Raw genomic sequence first — 17952 nt, forward strand, 5'->3', positions numbered from 1 at the left:
TTTTCTGTGTAAATTAAAAAAAAAAAAGCTTTTGGTAATGATTTGCTTCTTATTGTTTAATACATTTTATCATGTTTTCTTGTTACTAATTGAATCTGTAATTAACGGCACCTCTCTTATGTTGTAATGTACTCATAAAATATAAATATTTGAAACTTTAACAGGCCTAAATAATTTGTACGAAGTTTTTCCTTCCTCACTTCTTATTATTCCGTCATCTTCGTCATCGTCACTTTTTCTGTCAGAATTTGATGGAAATATTTTTTGAGAGCAAAGCGGAAACAACAAGAAAACATCTAAGATTTTTAACCGCGGATTTATTTTGAGTAATATTGTGCTTTAGCCTTCATTTGTTACGGACTGTCTTAGATGGTAATGAACTAGCTTTTGACATGATTAATATGAATTTTCATTGAAATTCAATTGTTTACTTCTTTTGTTTACATTACGAAGTTCAAATTTTGATCTAGATTTTCGCTCCTTAAAGTTCAGTTTATGAACTAAATTTGTACTACTTGAAGTTCAACTTTTGAGCAAGACTTTTATGAACTTGAAGTTCAACTTTTGAACTAGATTTTCATTACTTGAAGTTCAACTTTTGAACTAGATTTTCATTACTTGAAGTTCAACTTTTGAACTAGATTTTCATTACTTGAAGTTCAACTTTTGAACTAGATTTTCAAAGTTTAAAGTTTTTGCAGACTTTATCAGCATTTCTATCACACAATTCATCAAAATGCGCGTCTTATTTCACACAATTCTCTCACAGACAATTCAACTAGCCTAAAGCATCCCCTCATCTTAATGTAAAACTTTTCAATAATAAAAAATTCTATTAAAAAAAAGCGAAAATGAAACGAAGGAAAGAAAATTGATTTAGCATGAATAAAATGAATACGTGGAATAAAGAATACAAATGTTAATTTATTTTTAATTACCTTAAGAATCTAGACTTGATGATTTTTTCACCAAGAAATGTCGAAAAAAAAAATAAGAAAAATTCTTTTTTGCCAAAAGGTTCAAAAATCTCATAAAAAATTTAAAGCATCTTCAACAGAAGACTAAGGAACTTGAAAGAAAAAGTTTGCCATTGTAATAACATGAGCGTACGTACGAAGAGATTCCCAAAAAAAAATAAAATTATTCTTAAGCAGTTTTCAATTTCTTTTGCTTTTCTTCAACTTCATCAAAAATATATCAATATTGAAAGTAAATAATCGAAAATTTACGTGAACCATAAGAGTTGACGACGCATTTTTTTCGGGTATGAAGGGGATGTGGAATAAATTATCTATGATTATGATCATTATTATATCAGAAGTCATTCTTTACTCACACAGACTTTATTGATATTTCTATTATAGAGTTTAGGGGTTGTTCATTCATGACGTCTATTGAATTGGAATTTTTGGATGAATTCTGCACTTAAGTTTCACAAAATGTTATAGTTCTAAAGCTTCAACCCTTTTGTGACATATAAATGCAGTGGAAGAATCATTTGGAATCGTTCGAAAACTCATTTAGTGCCCACAAGAACAAAATAAATCTAAAAGTGGAGGTTTTGATGGTCTATATCAGTGGTGGTCAACCTTTTTGTTATACGGCACACCTTGGTCATAAGACATGTTTAAAACAACACACGGCCTGCGGTTCATGACGTTTCTAAAAAAAAATTTGGCACCACAATAGTGTCGCGGTACACAGGTTGCCCACCACTGATCTAAAATTAAGGTATTAAAAGTGGTGGGAAGCTGTTGATAGTGACAGCACATTGGAGTTGGTAGTGTAAATTGGCACATAATAGCCTACGGAAACTGATGAAATTCATTTAACACAACTAATTTGTACTACTAACCACACAAAGAGACAGTAAGAGGCGGTGTGAAGCTACAGAAGGAGTAAAAGAGTAGCCAAGTTTCTTTGTTGTGCTATTTTCGTTTCTTCATTGTTCTCCATTATTCCATTTTTGTTCCTTAGTGGGTTACGTGATAAGTGAATGATTCCTTGGTGGTAAGGCTCGACCAAAACCGTACATGGTATACGGTTCATTTTGCTGCACACAGATTGCCTGCCACTATTATAAACTCTAGCCTACTTGCCCTCGCATCCAATCCTCTTAGCACCTTACGCAACCTTAAAATTGAGTATCGCGTCGCCCCAACTTCAAATGACATCATTTATGGACACCCCTCCTCACATCTTCATCTAAATTTCCCTTACCTTGCACATTTCTTCACTCAAAATTCAACTGAATTCATATTTTAGATTAAATGTTTTTTGATTACTGTCGGAAGCTCTCATTGAATATGCCTGAGGGTGTAACAAATCAAAATATTATTGAATAAAAAAAAAAATTTATTCAACTCAAATTTAAATTTTTAAATATTTTTCCAGGTATTTATCTTCTTTTTACTGCTGGTTCATTAAGATACTGCATGTTGATTCTCTTATGATTCATAAAATGCCTGTAAACTTTTTAACTAAATTATTATTCAACAAACAAATGAAGGAAAAATCAAAGGCAAAAAAACTTTTCTTTTTTGATTCTTGGGAAAATGGAAAATAATTGGAAGTTGCAGTAGGAGAGTTGTGCTTCATTAAATTCTGTTCGAGTTTTAAGAATTATAATAGAATTGAGATATTTTCTGCTTACATCAGCAATTGAAAATTGAACAATTTACTTACATTTTCTTCATATTTTTGTTGAATTTTTGATGTAGCCTTTGGCATTTCCAATGTTATTATTTGGTCTGATGTAAATTTTACTTTGTATTGACTAGATTTTTAAGCAAATTATTGTAAATTCTTGAGAATAAATTTAACTTTTAAAATTCTTCAAATCAAAATAAACTTTGCATCATTTGAAGCAAAAATTGCATTATGGAAAATTTTGAATTTGAAATTTCCGTTACAACAATAATTTATTTTCAGGAAAATTTGCATCGTTTGAAGCAAAAATGGCATCACGACAATATTTGAATTTAAAATTTTCGTTACAAAACAAGTTAATTCTCAGAATATTCAATCTCTTAAAGCTGAACTGAGTTCATTGACAAGTCAAAATTAAAGAAACTTTTTCCCATACACAAGTACTTTTTCGGACATCCAGCAAGATGAAGGTAAATCTTATAGTTAATAAAATATAAATGTGAATCCAAAAATGGACATGTAGACATCATAATTACAGTACGTTACCCCAAATCAAATAATCCTTAGAGTTAAATACATTAACCATCATCCGTTGCCTTACTATCTGCAGAATAAAAACCAAAATTTTCTTTTGCACAAAAAAGAAGAAGCATCGAAAAAGTTACCAGATTAATTTTATTACAGAGAGAAACATGACTATGACTTTGACATGCTTTTACTCTCTCTCATTTCTTCTGTATTTTTTGGGGAATTTCTTTTAAGCAACGAGAAAAAAAAAGTTTGACAACTTAACTAATGGAGCACATTATTGATTAGACTTTATGCCTGCTTCATACTCCATTTCAATTTAGATTTTATTCCTTCATTGTTTGTTGTTGTACCGAGACTTGAGATTAGGGTTCGAAACGAAAAATACTAACTGATAATCTACAGTTATTAACATGTAGATTATCTACAGAAAATCTACAGTTATCTACAGTTTGCAAACTGTAGATAAATTTTCAAATGAAAAAAAAATCCGTTAATCAAATCTGAAAATTTTGTAAACAAACAAATATGATTTTTATTCCTTATTCGCATCAAATACACTAATTTGATGCAGGTTTTCATCACTAACAGTGTATTTAGGCTGTAAATATGGTTCCATAACCCTTTTATTCTTGATATTAATCATTTTAATCGGTTTAAATTCTAAAAATCTTTTAGTGAATAATTTGTATGAAATAGATGGAAAAGTAGCAACAGAAGCTGTTTTAAAGATTGTTTAGCCAGTGTAGAATGATCTCGTGAAAGAATTGAACGTCACAATCAATCCTAAAGACTCAGTAACGAAAAAATTGAAAAATTCATATTTATTTGCGTAAATTCTTCGATTTTAAAGGTTGTTGATACCAAAAATTAGATTTATGACGTGATTTTCTCTAGTGCTGTTGAAATTAATTCATAAGTTGGAGAAATTGATATAAATTCATCAAAATAAATGATTTTTGAACAAAAATTATAACGATTCTTTTCGTTTTGAACAAAAAATCTACAGTTAGTTATCTACAGTTTGTAACTGTAGATAAGTGTAGATAACTGTTAATAACTGTAGATGTCCGAACCCTACTTGAGATACGTCAAGCTTATTGTAAAATGAGCTGACAAATAATCTATAAGAAGACATCAGAGGAGGCATGAAATAAGAAAAAAAGGGGCGAAAAAATTATGATGACAAGTGCTGTCTTTAATACGATAGAATGGAATGAAAATATTTAAGTATAAGCTTACCGAGGAGCACATTGTGGTTGTTGGGGTGCCGTAAAGACTGTAATACGCAAGGGAAGGGGAAAGATTACAATCCAAATCCCCACACCACCCAATTCTTGAATATGCTCGTCTAGTACCAGATTATAGCTGTTAGGGTGCCTCGTTGACCGAAAGACCAAGGCAGAGGTGACACCTAAGTTCCCAACCCCACCCCCCTCTCTTGATTACGCTTCTTGAGAGACACATTGTAGTTGCAAGGGTGCCGCTATGTCGCTGCGTTGATAGTAGGATGTAAATGGGGGAGGCGAAGACGAATGAAGGTTGAGTAGTAGCTTCTAAGGTGCCGCTGCGTCACCGCATTGGTCGTAGAAATCGGGGGTGAGTGAAAGAGGTGATGGATGTTAAGGTGCTGATTCATAACCGGGTTGATAGTAGGATGCAGGGAGAATGATGGTTGGTTGACTCCCCCTGGTAATATGCAAAACTGTCTATCGAAATCCTAACAGCATCATGACGACTGCTTTTGACCCATTTTTGCAACAAAAAAATCAAATTTCCAGCATTATGCTGTTCGGCATTATTGTGTCTATTTATTGAATTCAATATCATTACGTCAATATGCTCAACTATTGTTATTGTCATCTACAAAACTATTTTTATTATTTTTATTTTCCCTTCATATATGTACGCAAACTGTTTATACAGCTACATAAAATAAAAAAGCCTCTTGATACCATTGAATGTTGATAATCATCTTGTTCTATTTAATTGTTATGTGCCAGTGTCACATACATTCCCTTTTTCATTTCAATTTTCTGATTTAGAAAAAAAAAGAATAAAATCTGTTTTAGCCTTTATATCCAATCCACTCGTGTATGTATTTTTATGTAAATATGTCATTTAATCTTAATTTGTCTCGTTGATTAATTAATTTAGTCACTAGAGAATACAAATTAGCTTAATCTCAATAATCAATCTAATGTTATTCAACACATGTCTCTAATATAAATTAATTGGAACATTGTTGTTGTTGTTTAACGGAAAAATTAAATTTGAATATTTTGAACTTTGAACTTTAGTTTTATTTTTTTGAACTTCAGGATGATGTAAACAAGATTTAAATTAAAAGTGATTTAATTGATATTTTAAAGCTTTAAAAGGATCAAACAGCACAGAAATTAATGTTATAGCTGTCTACCTCAAAGCAGTATCTCATTGCAAGTGTTTAATATTCAAAATAAGTTTTTAAAATACCAAAAAAATTTTCATTCCAGAATTGAAAGGCCAGCAAGTTTTCAACACAATCAGCTCAATTTAGAAGCTAGACACATCGAAAAATCATCTTCAAGACTATCACATTTTTTTGCTTGAAAATGAATTCGCTCTAAGGCACCGAAAACCGAGAAAAAATATAATCTATAATTCTCTAACTTATTCCGTTTAGAATTGGCACAAGCTTAACTGCATTGCAGTTTGTGAAAGTCTGCAAATTATTATAATGTTTCTAATCTAAATTGTTATAAGCGATAACATAACATTTCATTTATTTCAGCTATTGTATGAAATAAATATCATAATAAAAAAAAGTAGCATGACGACCATTTATATAACAGCATGTATGTATGGCATCGGATGTGTACTAATTAATCTTCGACAGTTCAGTGCTTCTATAATGCATTAATTTACAAATATACACATATTATCCTCTTTTGTGTGTTTTTAACTTCTCATAATGATCAAAACCTTTCCATACAGACCTAAAAGGAGATGAAAAATTGCACGAGGCTAAGCAACAAAGCACATATATAGATGGGCAGTTTATACGTATAAAAAAGGATCCAATAAATATTCTTATTTGTGAGAAAGTCAATCATTTAAGATGGAAGAGAAAAAAAAACTTTTGTCCATTAACAAGGAACAAAAGCAAACAAAACAGAAGAGGAAATAAAAGGTTCATGCTGCCAAAAAATGCCTCATGCTATAAAGATATATTTATATATATTTCCAACATAAGTCAATTATCCGTAAAATCATCAAGAAGTTTTCTGTAACAAAATTAAGTAAAATATAGTCAGAAGCAAGTCAGCAGTAACAATTGTAACAAATAGGAATGTTTCTTTGCATTGTTTGTGGTTGCTAAAAATGATGCAGTTTGGTATTCAATATCTTAGGAACCGAAAGTTCGTTTTCTTCCTGGAACCAAAAGTTCCATATTATCGATTCCATATGTTGCTTTCGGACACCAGCGGAGTATTTAGCGGTATCTAATTTGCATGGCAGGTTATCACTTTGTCAATTGGCAGGCGAAAGCCGGCGATAGAAACAACTTTAGGCGACATCTGAGTGAGGCCATGGATCACAGTTGATCTGTCAGGTCTTCAAAGTAAGTATGCTAAGGGCTACCATGAGAAGGTACACTTGCCATTTGGTCAGCTTTCGAATCAAACTTAGGCTTCCCTCATCCCTTGCCAATTCCACATAAGGCCGTTCACTTATTACGTAATGCCCTAAGGAGGTTGCAATTTTTTTACACCTCAAGCAACCAAGAGAAGCATATGTTTGTATGAAATGCAAATATGAAATTTAAGAGTAGGCGTTGATCCTTCTGGTTATACACGTGTATCTTCTTTCCGTTTACCGTATAATTTCCTACTCGGCATCAAATCCGACCGTGAAGGTCGTAATGCTGTTGCTTGGAAAAGACAATCTTACCTTTGTCATTGTTAGGTTGCAAGTAGTAACCTGCAATATAGTCAGCTTTGGTCATCGCATAAGGAGTTTATGTTTGCTGGATTCAGTAACATATTGAACTGTTGCCAGCCACTAATATACTTAGAAACAAGTGGTAGCAACTTGGCGAAAAGAACCAAATTTGCCAATGGGCTGCCTCATCGCCGTAGTGGCAACATTTCAATATGTGTCGATCGGGAACAATTTGAATAGATCATTGTAGTGACTAGGCAACCTCCCAGACCAACCCTCTAATTTAGATACCTCATGCTGTTCAGAAGACCATCAATAGAATCTTAAATACAAAAATTGGCAATTCCTTCATAGATCTTTAAAAAAATTTTATTTCTATGCATATCCCAAGGCAGTCAATTATTGCATTATCCCAAATAATTAAAAGATGAGGTAATCATTAAGTATCTAATATTCTTAGCTCATAATTTATGTAGATAAAAAATATTTTATACGATGAAGCACAAGAAGCACCAACAAAAAATAATGAAAGAAAAAAGAAGAAAAATGACGGAAAAGAGATGAAAAATTATTTAAATGGGGATTAAATAAGGCTCACAATCTTGCAACATTATGTCTGTTCATTCATTCTTTTCCTTTATTTTTTTTGAAGAAGTATAAAAAAAATGATCTCATTTAAAGCTTCTCGTGGGATGTGGAATGACTATATATATAAAAGGAACCGTTAAAATATTAAGGCAACTGATAATTACCCTCGGACCGCATACCAAAGTATCTTACAACTCTAATGATGCGATTTGCATGTTTTTTATCTCTTTTGTCTTCCTTCCTCGTTATGAATGGAATGGAAGTAAAGGAGGGAGATAAAGTCATGAGAGAGTGACAGCTTAAAGGACATTGACTCTCATTGAGTTTCGAAAAAGGGACTTTTTAGTACAAAATCACTCAAAAAGAGCGTGGATAGTAAATTGAGAGTGAATAGCAAATTATCCGCATTGGAAATTCAAATTTATTTTGACCGTTACGAAAATTTTCAAATAATTCAATCACTTAAAAATCACAAAAATTTGAATTTTCAATTCAACAACTTTGCATTTTTAAGCTTTATTACATGAATACACAGAATGTATTAAGCATAGCTGTGAATTGCTCTTTATTTAATGAACTTACTGAACTCCTTCATCCTTCCATTCACATTATTATAAACTGGTAAGTAATCAAATTCGATAAGATTACAAAAAAAAGTAAATCCATGCAAACTAGCAATCTTTTCAATGACGCAGCATTTCACATGTGAAATTACTTTAAAGTCAATGAACATTATTCAAATTCATTTGTTATTCTTGGCTCGTCTAACGTGATTCCAGTCAATAAAAAATAATTTTAAAAGAAAAGAAAGGAAGCTGTTACTTTCCCGAACAGGACAGGGTGTTCGGTATGGCATCGCTACGTCGCCTACCATGATGAACACCGTGATCACGGTTAATATGCACAAACCGAGTTGATATGACTAAAAACAGCGAAAAAGGAACCGAATCTGAATTGACGAATTGGGATCGAACCCGGGCTGTCATGGTCGATAGACCGACATTCTAACCACTACGCCACTGTTGCCTAAATGTAGCTCACTGCATTTTGCCTCATTCCACATTGTACCACTCGGGACTTACCAATGTTGTGTCTAGCAGCATCTTGAATCTAAATCGTCAATGCAATGATTGATTAAAGCATTAAAAATGAATGTACAGCAGTTTGATGATTGAGAGTTGAAGAATCTTTAAAGGTCGTGAAAATTGATACACATGCTAGATGAGAGAACAAAGAAGAATTAAAGCTTTGACGTGACTTTATATTCGTCAGCAAAAAACAACAACATTCTTTAATTGGAACTGAAATGAATGCTTTGGGGTCTATTTATAAAATAATATTGACTTTAAGCATGTTGGATGTGAGCTGTGAAGAATTGGTGGAATTAAAGAATTTTTGCTATTAATTAGAATCAATTAGTTTCTAGTGGTTGGGGATTTGATGTCTGTGATTTTGTGGTAATGCAGATGTTCGTCTAGTCCTTGAAATTGAACTTCATTTATGATTAATGAACGACTTTAAGCATCAAAATGCCATAAATTTTATGAAAATATGATGAAAAATCAATCAAAGTAGTCATTGACTTTTCTTTATGTATTTTGATACAAATTTCAAATTTGTTCTAAATCATCCGTGAAATATCCAACCAAAGATGTCATCGTAAGTTCATCGACATTCAGTTGTCATCCCTTAATTCCCAAGCCCTTCCATATAATCATAAATCTTCAATTCCTCACAGATTTGAGATCAAAAACAAAATCTACGTAAATGACAATGCAAGAATCGACGGTAAAGTTGTCATAGTGACAGGATGCAGCTCAGGAATTGGCAAAGCAACAGCCCACGAACTAGCAAAACGTGGTGGCAAAATCTATTTCGCAAGTCGAGATGAAGACAAGACATTGACAGCAATTAATGAGATTAAGGAATCGACAAAGAATGAACAACTTTATTTCCTCAAACTTGACCTTAGTTCTTTGGATTCTGTCAGGGATTTTTGTAACAAATTTCGTAAACTTGAGAAGAAGCTGCACATCTTAATCAACAATGCTGGTGTCTTATCTCCATTAAGAAGAACATCTGATGGATTTGAAATGAATTTTGGGGTCAATCATTTGGGACATTTTCTGCTGACAAACTTGTTACTTGATGCTTTAAAAGCTGGTGCACCGAGCCGCATCATTATTGTCTCGTCATCATTACATGAGTATGCAAATATCAACAGAGATGACATTAACTGTGAACGAGACTTTCCAGGGACTTTTAAAGCTTATGAGAATAGCAAGCTTTGCAACATCTTATTCATGAAAGAGCTGTCTAATCGACTAGTCGGAACTGGCGTTACTGTCAATGCAATATCTCCATTTTTAAGTGACACTGATGCTACTCGATACCTAAATGTCGTTCAAAGATTCCTATTTGAGATCTTGAAAAAGTCATTCCTTTACAACGCTCCAGAAGTTGGATGTCAACCAATTGTTATGCTTGCTGTCGAGCCATCACTCTCTGATGTCACTGGAAAGTATTATGTTCAATTTAAAATCAAGGAACCGACATTGAGGAAGCAAAATTATGAATCATGGTTGTGGGAAAAGAGTGAGGAATTGACGAAAGTTTTTGGAAAATAAAATTTTGTTTGAAATTGTTAGAGCAAGAAGTTGACTTGGATATTGTGCATATTAAAGAATAGACTCGACATTATGTATGTAAAATGCAAGTCTACTTTGAGCTTGACGAAGTTTTGGTGGTTAATGGGGTTTTGATAAGCTATGATGGATTTTTGTAGTGTTCATATGTAGATAAGCAGATGTTATGAACTTAATAACTTCCGAACAGCACAATGTGTTAATTGAGACATTGCTTAGTCGTCGTTTTAACGGTAAAATACGAAGTAGCTCTAACGGCGATGTGATGGCTGATTTTGATGCATATTTACGACAAAAATTGTGGTTCGCAGGATTGTAATGCTCGGGACTGTTACTTTTCAGATTATCAAGATTCAAAGCAGAGTGGTAAATTCATTGGATTTCTATTTTGTTGAGGTTTGAACCAGAGTTGTCAGATGGAAGCTTTTGAAAAGATGACTAAGCACTGTCTAGCTAGGGAAATCTTCATCTAAACAGCAATTCACTCTAGACAAAGGTCATTCCAATAAATGCCAATCTTAATCAGGCACGAGAACTGTATAAGAAATCGCAAAGCAACAACTATGGTTCGAATTACTGCTTGATGCTTTTGATGTAACTAAACATAGTTACCTTTATTTTCAAATATATGACTTCTCTTTAATTGATACAAATGCGCATATGATCAGTTTGTAAATTATCTTGCAGAACTAATTAATTTCAATATTCACAAAAAATAAGCATGCAAAAACCAGATTTTGAAACAAAACTAGAAGTTCTAGACTTAAGATATTCAAAAAGAGCATTAAAATGCACGGGCAAAATTCCTTTCATAATTTTGTCATCAGTTCTCTCATTTAAAGCAGTCACAAAAAATTCTCAAAATCTGTTTAAAGCCTACTAGCATGTGTTTATGACGATCAATGATTACTCAGCAGAAATTTTAGAAGTATCAAAACATTGCATTTCAGCTTAAAGAGAGGAATCTGTTCATGCTCTCTGAAAAATTCTCGCTCATCTCATGCTTCACTCGCTCGTATATTTTGTTTCCATATTTAGATGTAGTTTGATACTCGGCGGATAAACAGTAAACAAAAATGACCTCGTAAGTAAACTTTGGAAAATTTTAATTCCATTTATCTTATCAGAAAGTTCCAATTTTTATTAATCCACAGATACGAAATTAAGAATAAGAAGTACGTCAATGACAATGCAAGAATTGATGGTAAAGTTGTCATAATCACTGGATGTAACACAGGAATAGGCAAAGAGACTGCCCTTGAACTTGCTAAACGCGGTGGCAAAATCTACTTTGCGTGTCGTAATGAAGAAGCAACAATGGAAGCATTAAATCAAATTAAAGAATCGACAAAGAATGAACAACTTTATTTCCTTAAACTTGACCTTGCTTCTTTTGAGTCAATCAGAGAATTTTCTCGAAAATTTCATGAACTTGAGACTCGATTGGATATTCTAATCAATAATGCGGGTGTCTTATCGCCTTTAAATCGAACAGCTGATGGTTTTGAAATGAATTTTGGTGTTAATCATTTGGGTCACTTTCTGCTTACAAACTTGTTGCTTGATTTGTTAAAAGCAAGTGCACCAAGCCGCATTGTTGTGGTTGCATCAAGTTTACATAAAATAGCCAGTCTAAACAAGGAAGACATTAATAGTGAGAAGAGTTTTGCTGGAACATGGAGAGGATATGGAAATAGTAAGCTTTGCAATATTCTCTTCATGAGAGAATTGTCGAAACGATTGCAAGGAACAGGTGTTGTGGTTAATGCTTTATGTCCAGGACCTGTTAACACTGAAGCCACACGATATTTAAATCCTGTACTTAAATTCTTTTTCGAACCAATGAAAAAGCTTCTGTATACATCACCAGAAATCGGTGCACAGACATCAATCATGTTAGCTGTTGAGCCTGCATTTGCTGAAGTTACAGGAAAGTTTTACGTCCAGTTGAAAGAGACAGAACCATCAATTGGAAGACAGAATTATGAAGAATGGCTTTGGGACAAGAGTGTGGAATTGACTAAATTGAATGAACAGTGATCAGGTGACAAATGGAACCAACTAAGCCTTACTAACTGGATAATTATGTATATTTTTGATAAATAAATGTTAAATACATTCAAAATTGAATTTTTAATCATTTTAAATTCTCAAATTGTCAAAATTGACAGTCAGACAAATTAAAGATAAAGTAGGGTTCGGAAAAATACTAACTGATAATCTACAGTTATTAACATGTAGATTATCTACAGAAAATCTACAGTTATCTACAGTTTGCAAACTGTAGATAAATTTTCAAATGAAAAAAAATCCGTTAATCAAATCTGAAAATTTTGTAAACAAACAAATTTTTTATTCCTTATTCGCATCAAATACACTAATTTGTTGCAGGTTTTCATCACTAACAGTGTATTTAGGCTATAAATATGGTTCCATAACCCTTTTATTCTTGATATTAATCATTTTAATTGGTTTAAATTCTAAAAATGTTTTTTGTGAATAATTTGTATGAAAAAGAGAGAAAAGTAGCCACAGAAGCTGTTTTAAAGATTGTTTTGCCAGTGTAGAATGATTCGTGACAGAATTGAACGTCACAAGCAGTCCTAAAGACTCAGTAACGAAAAAATTGAAAAATTCATATTTATTTTAAATTCTTCGATTTTAAAGGTTGTTGATCCAAAAATTAGATTTATGACGTGATTCTCTCTAGTGCTGTTGAAATCAATTCATAAGTTTAAATTGATATAAATTCATCAAAATAAATGATTTTTGAACAAAAATTATAACGATTATTTTCGTTTTGAACAAAAAATCTACAGTTAGTTATCTACAGTTTGTAACTGTAGATAAGTGTAGATAACTGTAGATAACTGTTAATAACTGTAGATGTCCGAATAAGATAAAGATCGTTTTCTCAAAAATGTGAATCACTTGTTTACTTAATTACAAAACAAAGATCCATCTGTGCTGTTTTAAGAGAGAAATATCACCGGCTACTCTCAAATTTTGAATATCTTCTCATTCGTGTTTGAATCATCAATACAAGTAGATGTGAAATTCGCTCACTTAAATTGTAAACAATCATGCAGACGTAAGTGAATTTACAGCTGTTGCTGATATCTTATCTACATTTTATGCAATTTACTTACAGATATGAGATTAAAAATAAGATATACATCAACGACAGTGCAAGAATCGATGGAAAAGTTGTCATAATTACTGGATGTAATACAGGAATTGGAAAAGCTGTTGCTCATGATCTTGCGAAACGAGGTGGAAAAATCTACTTTGCGTGTCGAAATGAAGAGAAGACAATGGCAGCATTAAATGAGATTAAGGAATCGACAAAGAATGAACAACTTTATTTCCTTAAACTTGACCTGAGTTCATTACAATCTGTTAGAGATTTTGCACAAAAGTTTCGTGAACTTGAAACTCGACTGGATATTCTGATCAACAATGCCGGTGTAATGTCGCCTCTGAATAGAACAGCTGATGGATTTGAAATGAATTTTGGAGTCAATCATTTAGGCCATTTCCTGCTTACAAACCTATTGCTTGATATAATAAAGGCTAGTGCACCAAGTCGCATAATTGTGACTTCATCTTCCTTACACAACATAGCTAATATTAACCAGGAAGACATAAACAGTGAAAAAAGCTTTCCTGGAGCATTTAAAGGATATGCCAACAGCAAACTCTGCAATATCCTCTTCATGCGAGAGCTTTCAAAACGTCTTCAAGGCACAGGTGTGACTGTCAATGCTTTATGTCCAGGACCTGTCAATACAGAAGCAATTCGCTATTTAAATCCAGTTGTAAGGTTTTTCATCAGTCCTATTAAGAAATACTTCCACAACACTCCAGAAGTAGGATGTCAATCGACAGTCTTATTGGCTGTAGAGCCTTCAATATCCGAAGTAACAGGGAATTATTACGACCAGTTTGAGAAGAAGGAACCGTCAATCAGGGGACAAAATTATGAAGAATGGCTGTGGGAAAAGAGTGTGGAATTGACTAAATTGAATGAAAGTTAAGTTATGCTGTAATGCATGGATGTAGTGGGAGGGGATGTTTATATGATGGACAACTTCCTAATTGTCCCTCTTTACCCTTTTTGGACAAAATTCTTTAATTTTTTATAGAAAAAAATCTCAAAGCATTCTATGATTCTACTCCAATATGTTAAGTTTCACATAATTCAATATCCAATAAACCATAAGAAGCTCTCCAAAAATTGTGCCACAGACGAAAATGTTATGAATGACTTAGCAAAAGAGAAACAAAAAAGTTTGTTGCTCTCTCAAAAAGTTTGGTTGACTCATTTACCATTTGCGTGTGACATTTCAATATCAGTGGATGTTGTTAAATTGTTCAGTCTGGAAATTAAATCATAATGGCACCGTAAGTATACTTTTTACGACTTTATAGATTGAATAAATAATGTAATGAATTCACAGCTACGAAATTAAGAAGAAGATGTACATTAATGATGGTGCAAGAATCGATGGTAAAGTTGTAATCATTACTGGATGTAATCGAGGTGTTGGTAAAGCAACAGCACATGAATTAGCAAAACGTGGCGGTAAAATCTACTTCGCGTGTCGTAATGAAGAAGCAACATTGACAGCAATTGATGAAATTAAGGATTTGACAAAGAATGAACAGCTTTACTTCCTAAAACTGGATCTGGCTTCTTTTGAGTCAATCAGAGAATTCTCGAGACGGTTTCATGAACTTGAAAGTCGATTGGATATTCTAATCAATAATGCTGGTGCCTTAACAAATTTTCAAAGGACAGCGGACGGAATTGAAATGAATCTTGCAACTTCTTATTTAGGACATTTTCTGCTGACAAATTTACTGCTGGATCTTTTAAAAGTAAGTTCACCAAGTCGAATCATCATGCTGTCATCTAACATCTACAAAGCAGCAAGTCTTAAGAAAGACAACATCAACAGTGAAATAAGCTTCCCTGGACCATTTAAGGCATATTGCAACAGCAAACTATGCATCATCATGTTCATGAGAGAATTGTCCAAACGTTTAGAAGGAACTGGCGTGACTGTCAATGCATTATGTCCTGGATCAGTCGACACAGGATCAATTACTGGCTTCAATTCTTTTGTCAACTTTACACTCAATACGATTAAGCTATTCACAGACAGCACCCCAGAAATTGGATGTCAATCAACCGTCTTACTTGCTGTCGAACCTTCATTTTCTCAGGTTACAGGAAATTATTACTCCGAATTTGACAAGAAGGACGTATCAATTAAGGGTGAAGTGGATGAGTCATGGTTGTGGGAAAAAAGTGTGGAACTAACGAAACTTAATGAATAATAGAGTCTGTATTGATTTTTTTACTAAATTAATGGCAATTATAGCAGGCAGAACAAACTATATTTGATTAAATAAAGGTATTTTAAAGACGAATTGATGGAATTTGGATGTGTTGATTTAGCAGAAGAAATAATATTCCGAATAATGGGATTCAAACCCATTCTCCCACTCTAGACTCAAACTTGGGACCCAAACCCATCCCAGAGTTGGCATGACTTTGGGAGTCCGGAATCCAAAAGTCCAAAAAATCCGGACTCCGTGGAGTCCGACAACACTTTTTTTGGAAGGCGCCTTCATTGGAGTACTGCCATCTCTGATCCACCCTCCCATTAAGGACTTATGCCCACGTCCTAGGATATCCGCTTGCATGCTCCTACGATTGAGATTTCGGGGATTACTTGACTATATGACAAAGTGACTTCCCAATAAACCGAGTTATCCCGGACAGCTCAATAAAAGAAGCATATCTCCCTTTGAAACGCAATTACAGGAAACCCATTCCAACTCAATGAGTTAATTACGTATAGCAAAGATTGTTCTTCTTTTCACCAAATTAATTTTATCTGTTAACATAAACAATCACATTCATGATATAGAAAATATGAGAGTAAAATCTCCGGCAATTCTCTCAAAATTAGTCTAAATTCTCACATACGTATGGTAAATCATCAAATCTAGTCGTTCTTTAATTCTTTCACTTAAACAAAAATCAGCCATGGCTTCGTAAGTACAATTTCTACATCCATCATTAACATTCCAGATTAAGCAATACAATTCCTTCCCAGATACGAGATCAAAAACAAAATGTACATAAATGACAGTGCAAGAATTGACGGTAAAGTTGTAATAGTGACAGGATGCAATACAGGAATTGGAAAAGCAACAGTTCATGAGTTAGCAAAAAGAGGTGGTAAAATCTACATGGCTTCACGTAATGAAGAAGCCACAAAGGCAGCACTTAATGAAATTAAGGAATCGACCAAAAATGAACAGCTTTACTTCCTTAAACTTGATCTTGCTTCTTTGAAATCTGTCAGGGAATTTTGCAAGAAATTTCATGAACTTGAGACTCGATTGGATATTCTGATCAACAATGCAGGTCTTTTATCGCCTCTAAACCGGACAACTGATGGATTTGAGATGAATTTTGGAGTCAATCATTTGGGTCACTTTCTGCTTACAAACTTGTTGCTTGATTTATTAAAAGCAAGTGCACCAAGCAGAATTGTTGTAATGTCATCATCATCCCATGAAGTTGGAATCATCGACAGAGACAATATTAACTGTGAAAAACGGTTTCCAGGAACACATAAAGCATATGCAGTTAGTAAACTCTGCAATGTTTTATTCATGAAGGAACTAGCAAAACGTTTAGAAGGAACTGGAGTTGTTTGCAATGCATTAGGTCCTGGACGCATCAATACAGAAGCTTTTCGATACCTTCATCCAGTTCTAAAATTTTTCATTCGTCCATCCTTGAAATATATTGCAGCCACACCTGAAGTTGGATGTCAAACATCTGTCATGTTGGCTGTTGAGCCATCGTTAGCTGAAGTTACTGGATGTTATTTTGATAAATGTTTGAAAATAGAACCGACAATCAAAGGACCAGAAGATGATCAATTGTGGTTGTGGGACAAGAGTGTGGAATTGACTGGATTGAATTTGTAATAAATATGAAGTTGTTGATCCCATAAAAATAATCCCGAGCAGCACAGTGTTGTGTGTAGTGGACAACTTTTAATGTTTCGCGGTGCACCTTGGTGACAAGGACTGGACTGAAACCACACAGGTTGTCCGTAATTGTGCTAGAGCATATCCAAATAGTCTTTCGACGAATATCACAAGTCGGTTAATTGATCCAAAATCCGGTAACAAGCTGGCATTTTGAATTGATTGAACAAAGTGTGCTATTCATGATGCCTTGTTTCGTTAAAAGCAGGTCAATGTGTGCTGATGACAATGTGACAGCTGTTTGTGATCGATTTTGACGGCGAATAATGAAATTTTTAACAGTGTGCTGCTCGTGATGAGAATCTGATATTAAACATTGTTTTCTTTATCCATGAATCATTTGAAATTTCATTAAACTTCCTGAATCTAAGTAAGCTAGTATATTTTACTTGAAATTCAAAACAAAGAACTTGCGATTCGCAAAAATTGTTCTGCAATGAGAACTAATGTTTTGAACTTCCGTATCAAACATTGATGTCTGCTGAATCTTATGAAAATCAATTAAAAACAAATTTTTATTCAATATTTCCTTATTTATTGA

General features: G+C 33.4%; 4 protein-coding genes and 1 pseudogene across 4 annotated transcripts; all 5 read left to right on the forward strand.

Moving 5' to 3' along the window:
- Positions 1-9340: 9340 nt before the first annotated feature.
- Positions 9341-10316, forward strand: LOC139085758 (retinol dehydrogenase 13 pseudogene; annotated as a pseudogene).
- Positions 10317-11336: 1020 nt separating this feature from the next.
- Positions 11337-12413, forward strand: LOC139085760 (retinol dehydrogenase 13-like). The gene is made up of 2 exons (XM_070633902.1): positions 11337-11418; positions 11489-12413. Exons 1-2 carry the CDS (start codon positions 11411-11413, stop codon positions 12372-12374), a joined length of 894 nt encoding a protein of 297 aa, XP_070490003.1. The 5' UTR covers positions 11337-11410; the 3' UTR covers positions 12375-12413.
- An 872-nt stretch (positions 12414-13285) lies between these two features.
- LOC139085781 (retinol dehydrogenase 13-like) lies at positions 13286-14371 on the forward strand. Its single transcript, XM_070633928.1, has 2 exons — positions 13286-13425; positions 13486-14371. Exons 1-2 carry the CDS (start codon positions 13418-13420, stop codon positions 14369-14371), a joined length of 894 nt encoding a protein of 297 aa, XP_070490029.1. The 5' UTR covers positions 13286-13417.
- A 224-nt stretch (positions 14372-14595) lies between these two features.
- Positions 14596-15770, forward strand: LOC139085782 (retinol dehydrogenase 13-like). Its single transcript, XM_070633929.1, has 2 exons — positions 14596-14738; positions 14795-15770. Exons 1-2 carry the CDS (start codon positions 14731-14733, stop codon positions 15675-15677), a joined length of 891 nt encoding a protein of 296 aa, XP_070490030.1. The 5' UTR covers positions 14596-14730; the 3' UTR covers positions 15678-15770.
- Positions 15771-16328: 558 nt separating this feature from the next.
- On the forward strand, positions 16329-17781 carry LOC139085737 (retinol dehydrogenase 13-like). Its single transcript, XM_070633874.1, has 2 exons — positions 16329-16400; positions 16463-17781. Exons 1-2 carry the CDS (start codon positions 16393-16395, stop codon positions 17346-17348), a joined length of 894 nt encoding a protein of 297 aa, XP_070489975.1. The 5' UTR covers positions 16329-16392; the 3' UTR covers positions 17349-17781.
- Positions 17782-17952: the final 171 nt, after the last annotated feature.

The sequence above is a fragment of the Chironomus tepperi genome, unplaced genomic scaffold, assembly GCF_022539635.2.
Source record: "Chironomus tepperi strain 1889 unplaced genomic scaffold, CSIRO-AGI_Ctep_v1 contig_82, whole genome shotgun sequence".
Classification (NCBI taxonomy): Eukaryota; Metazoa; Arthropoda; class Insecta; order Diptera; family Chironomidae; genus Chironomus; species Chironomus tepperi.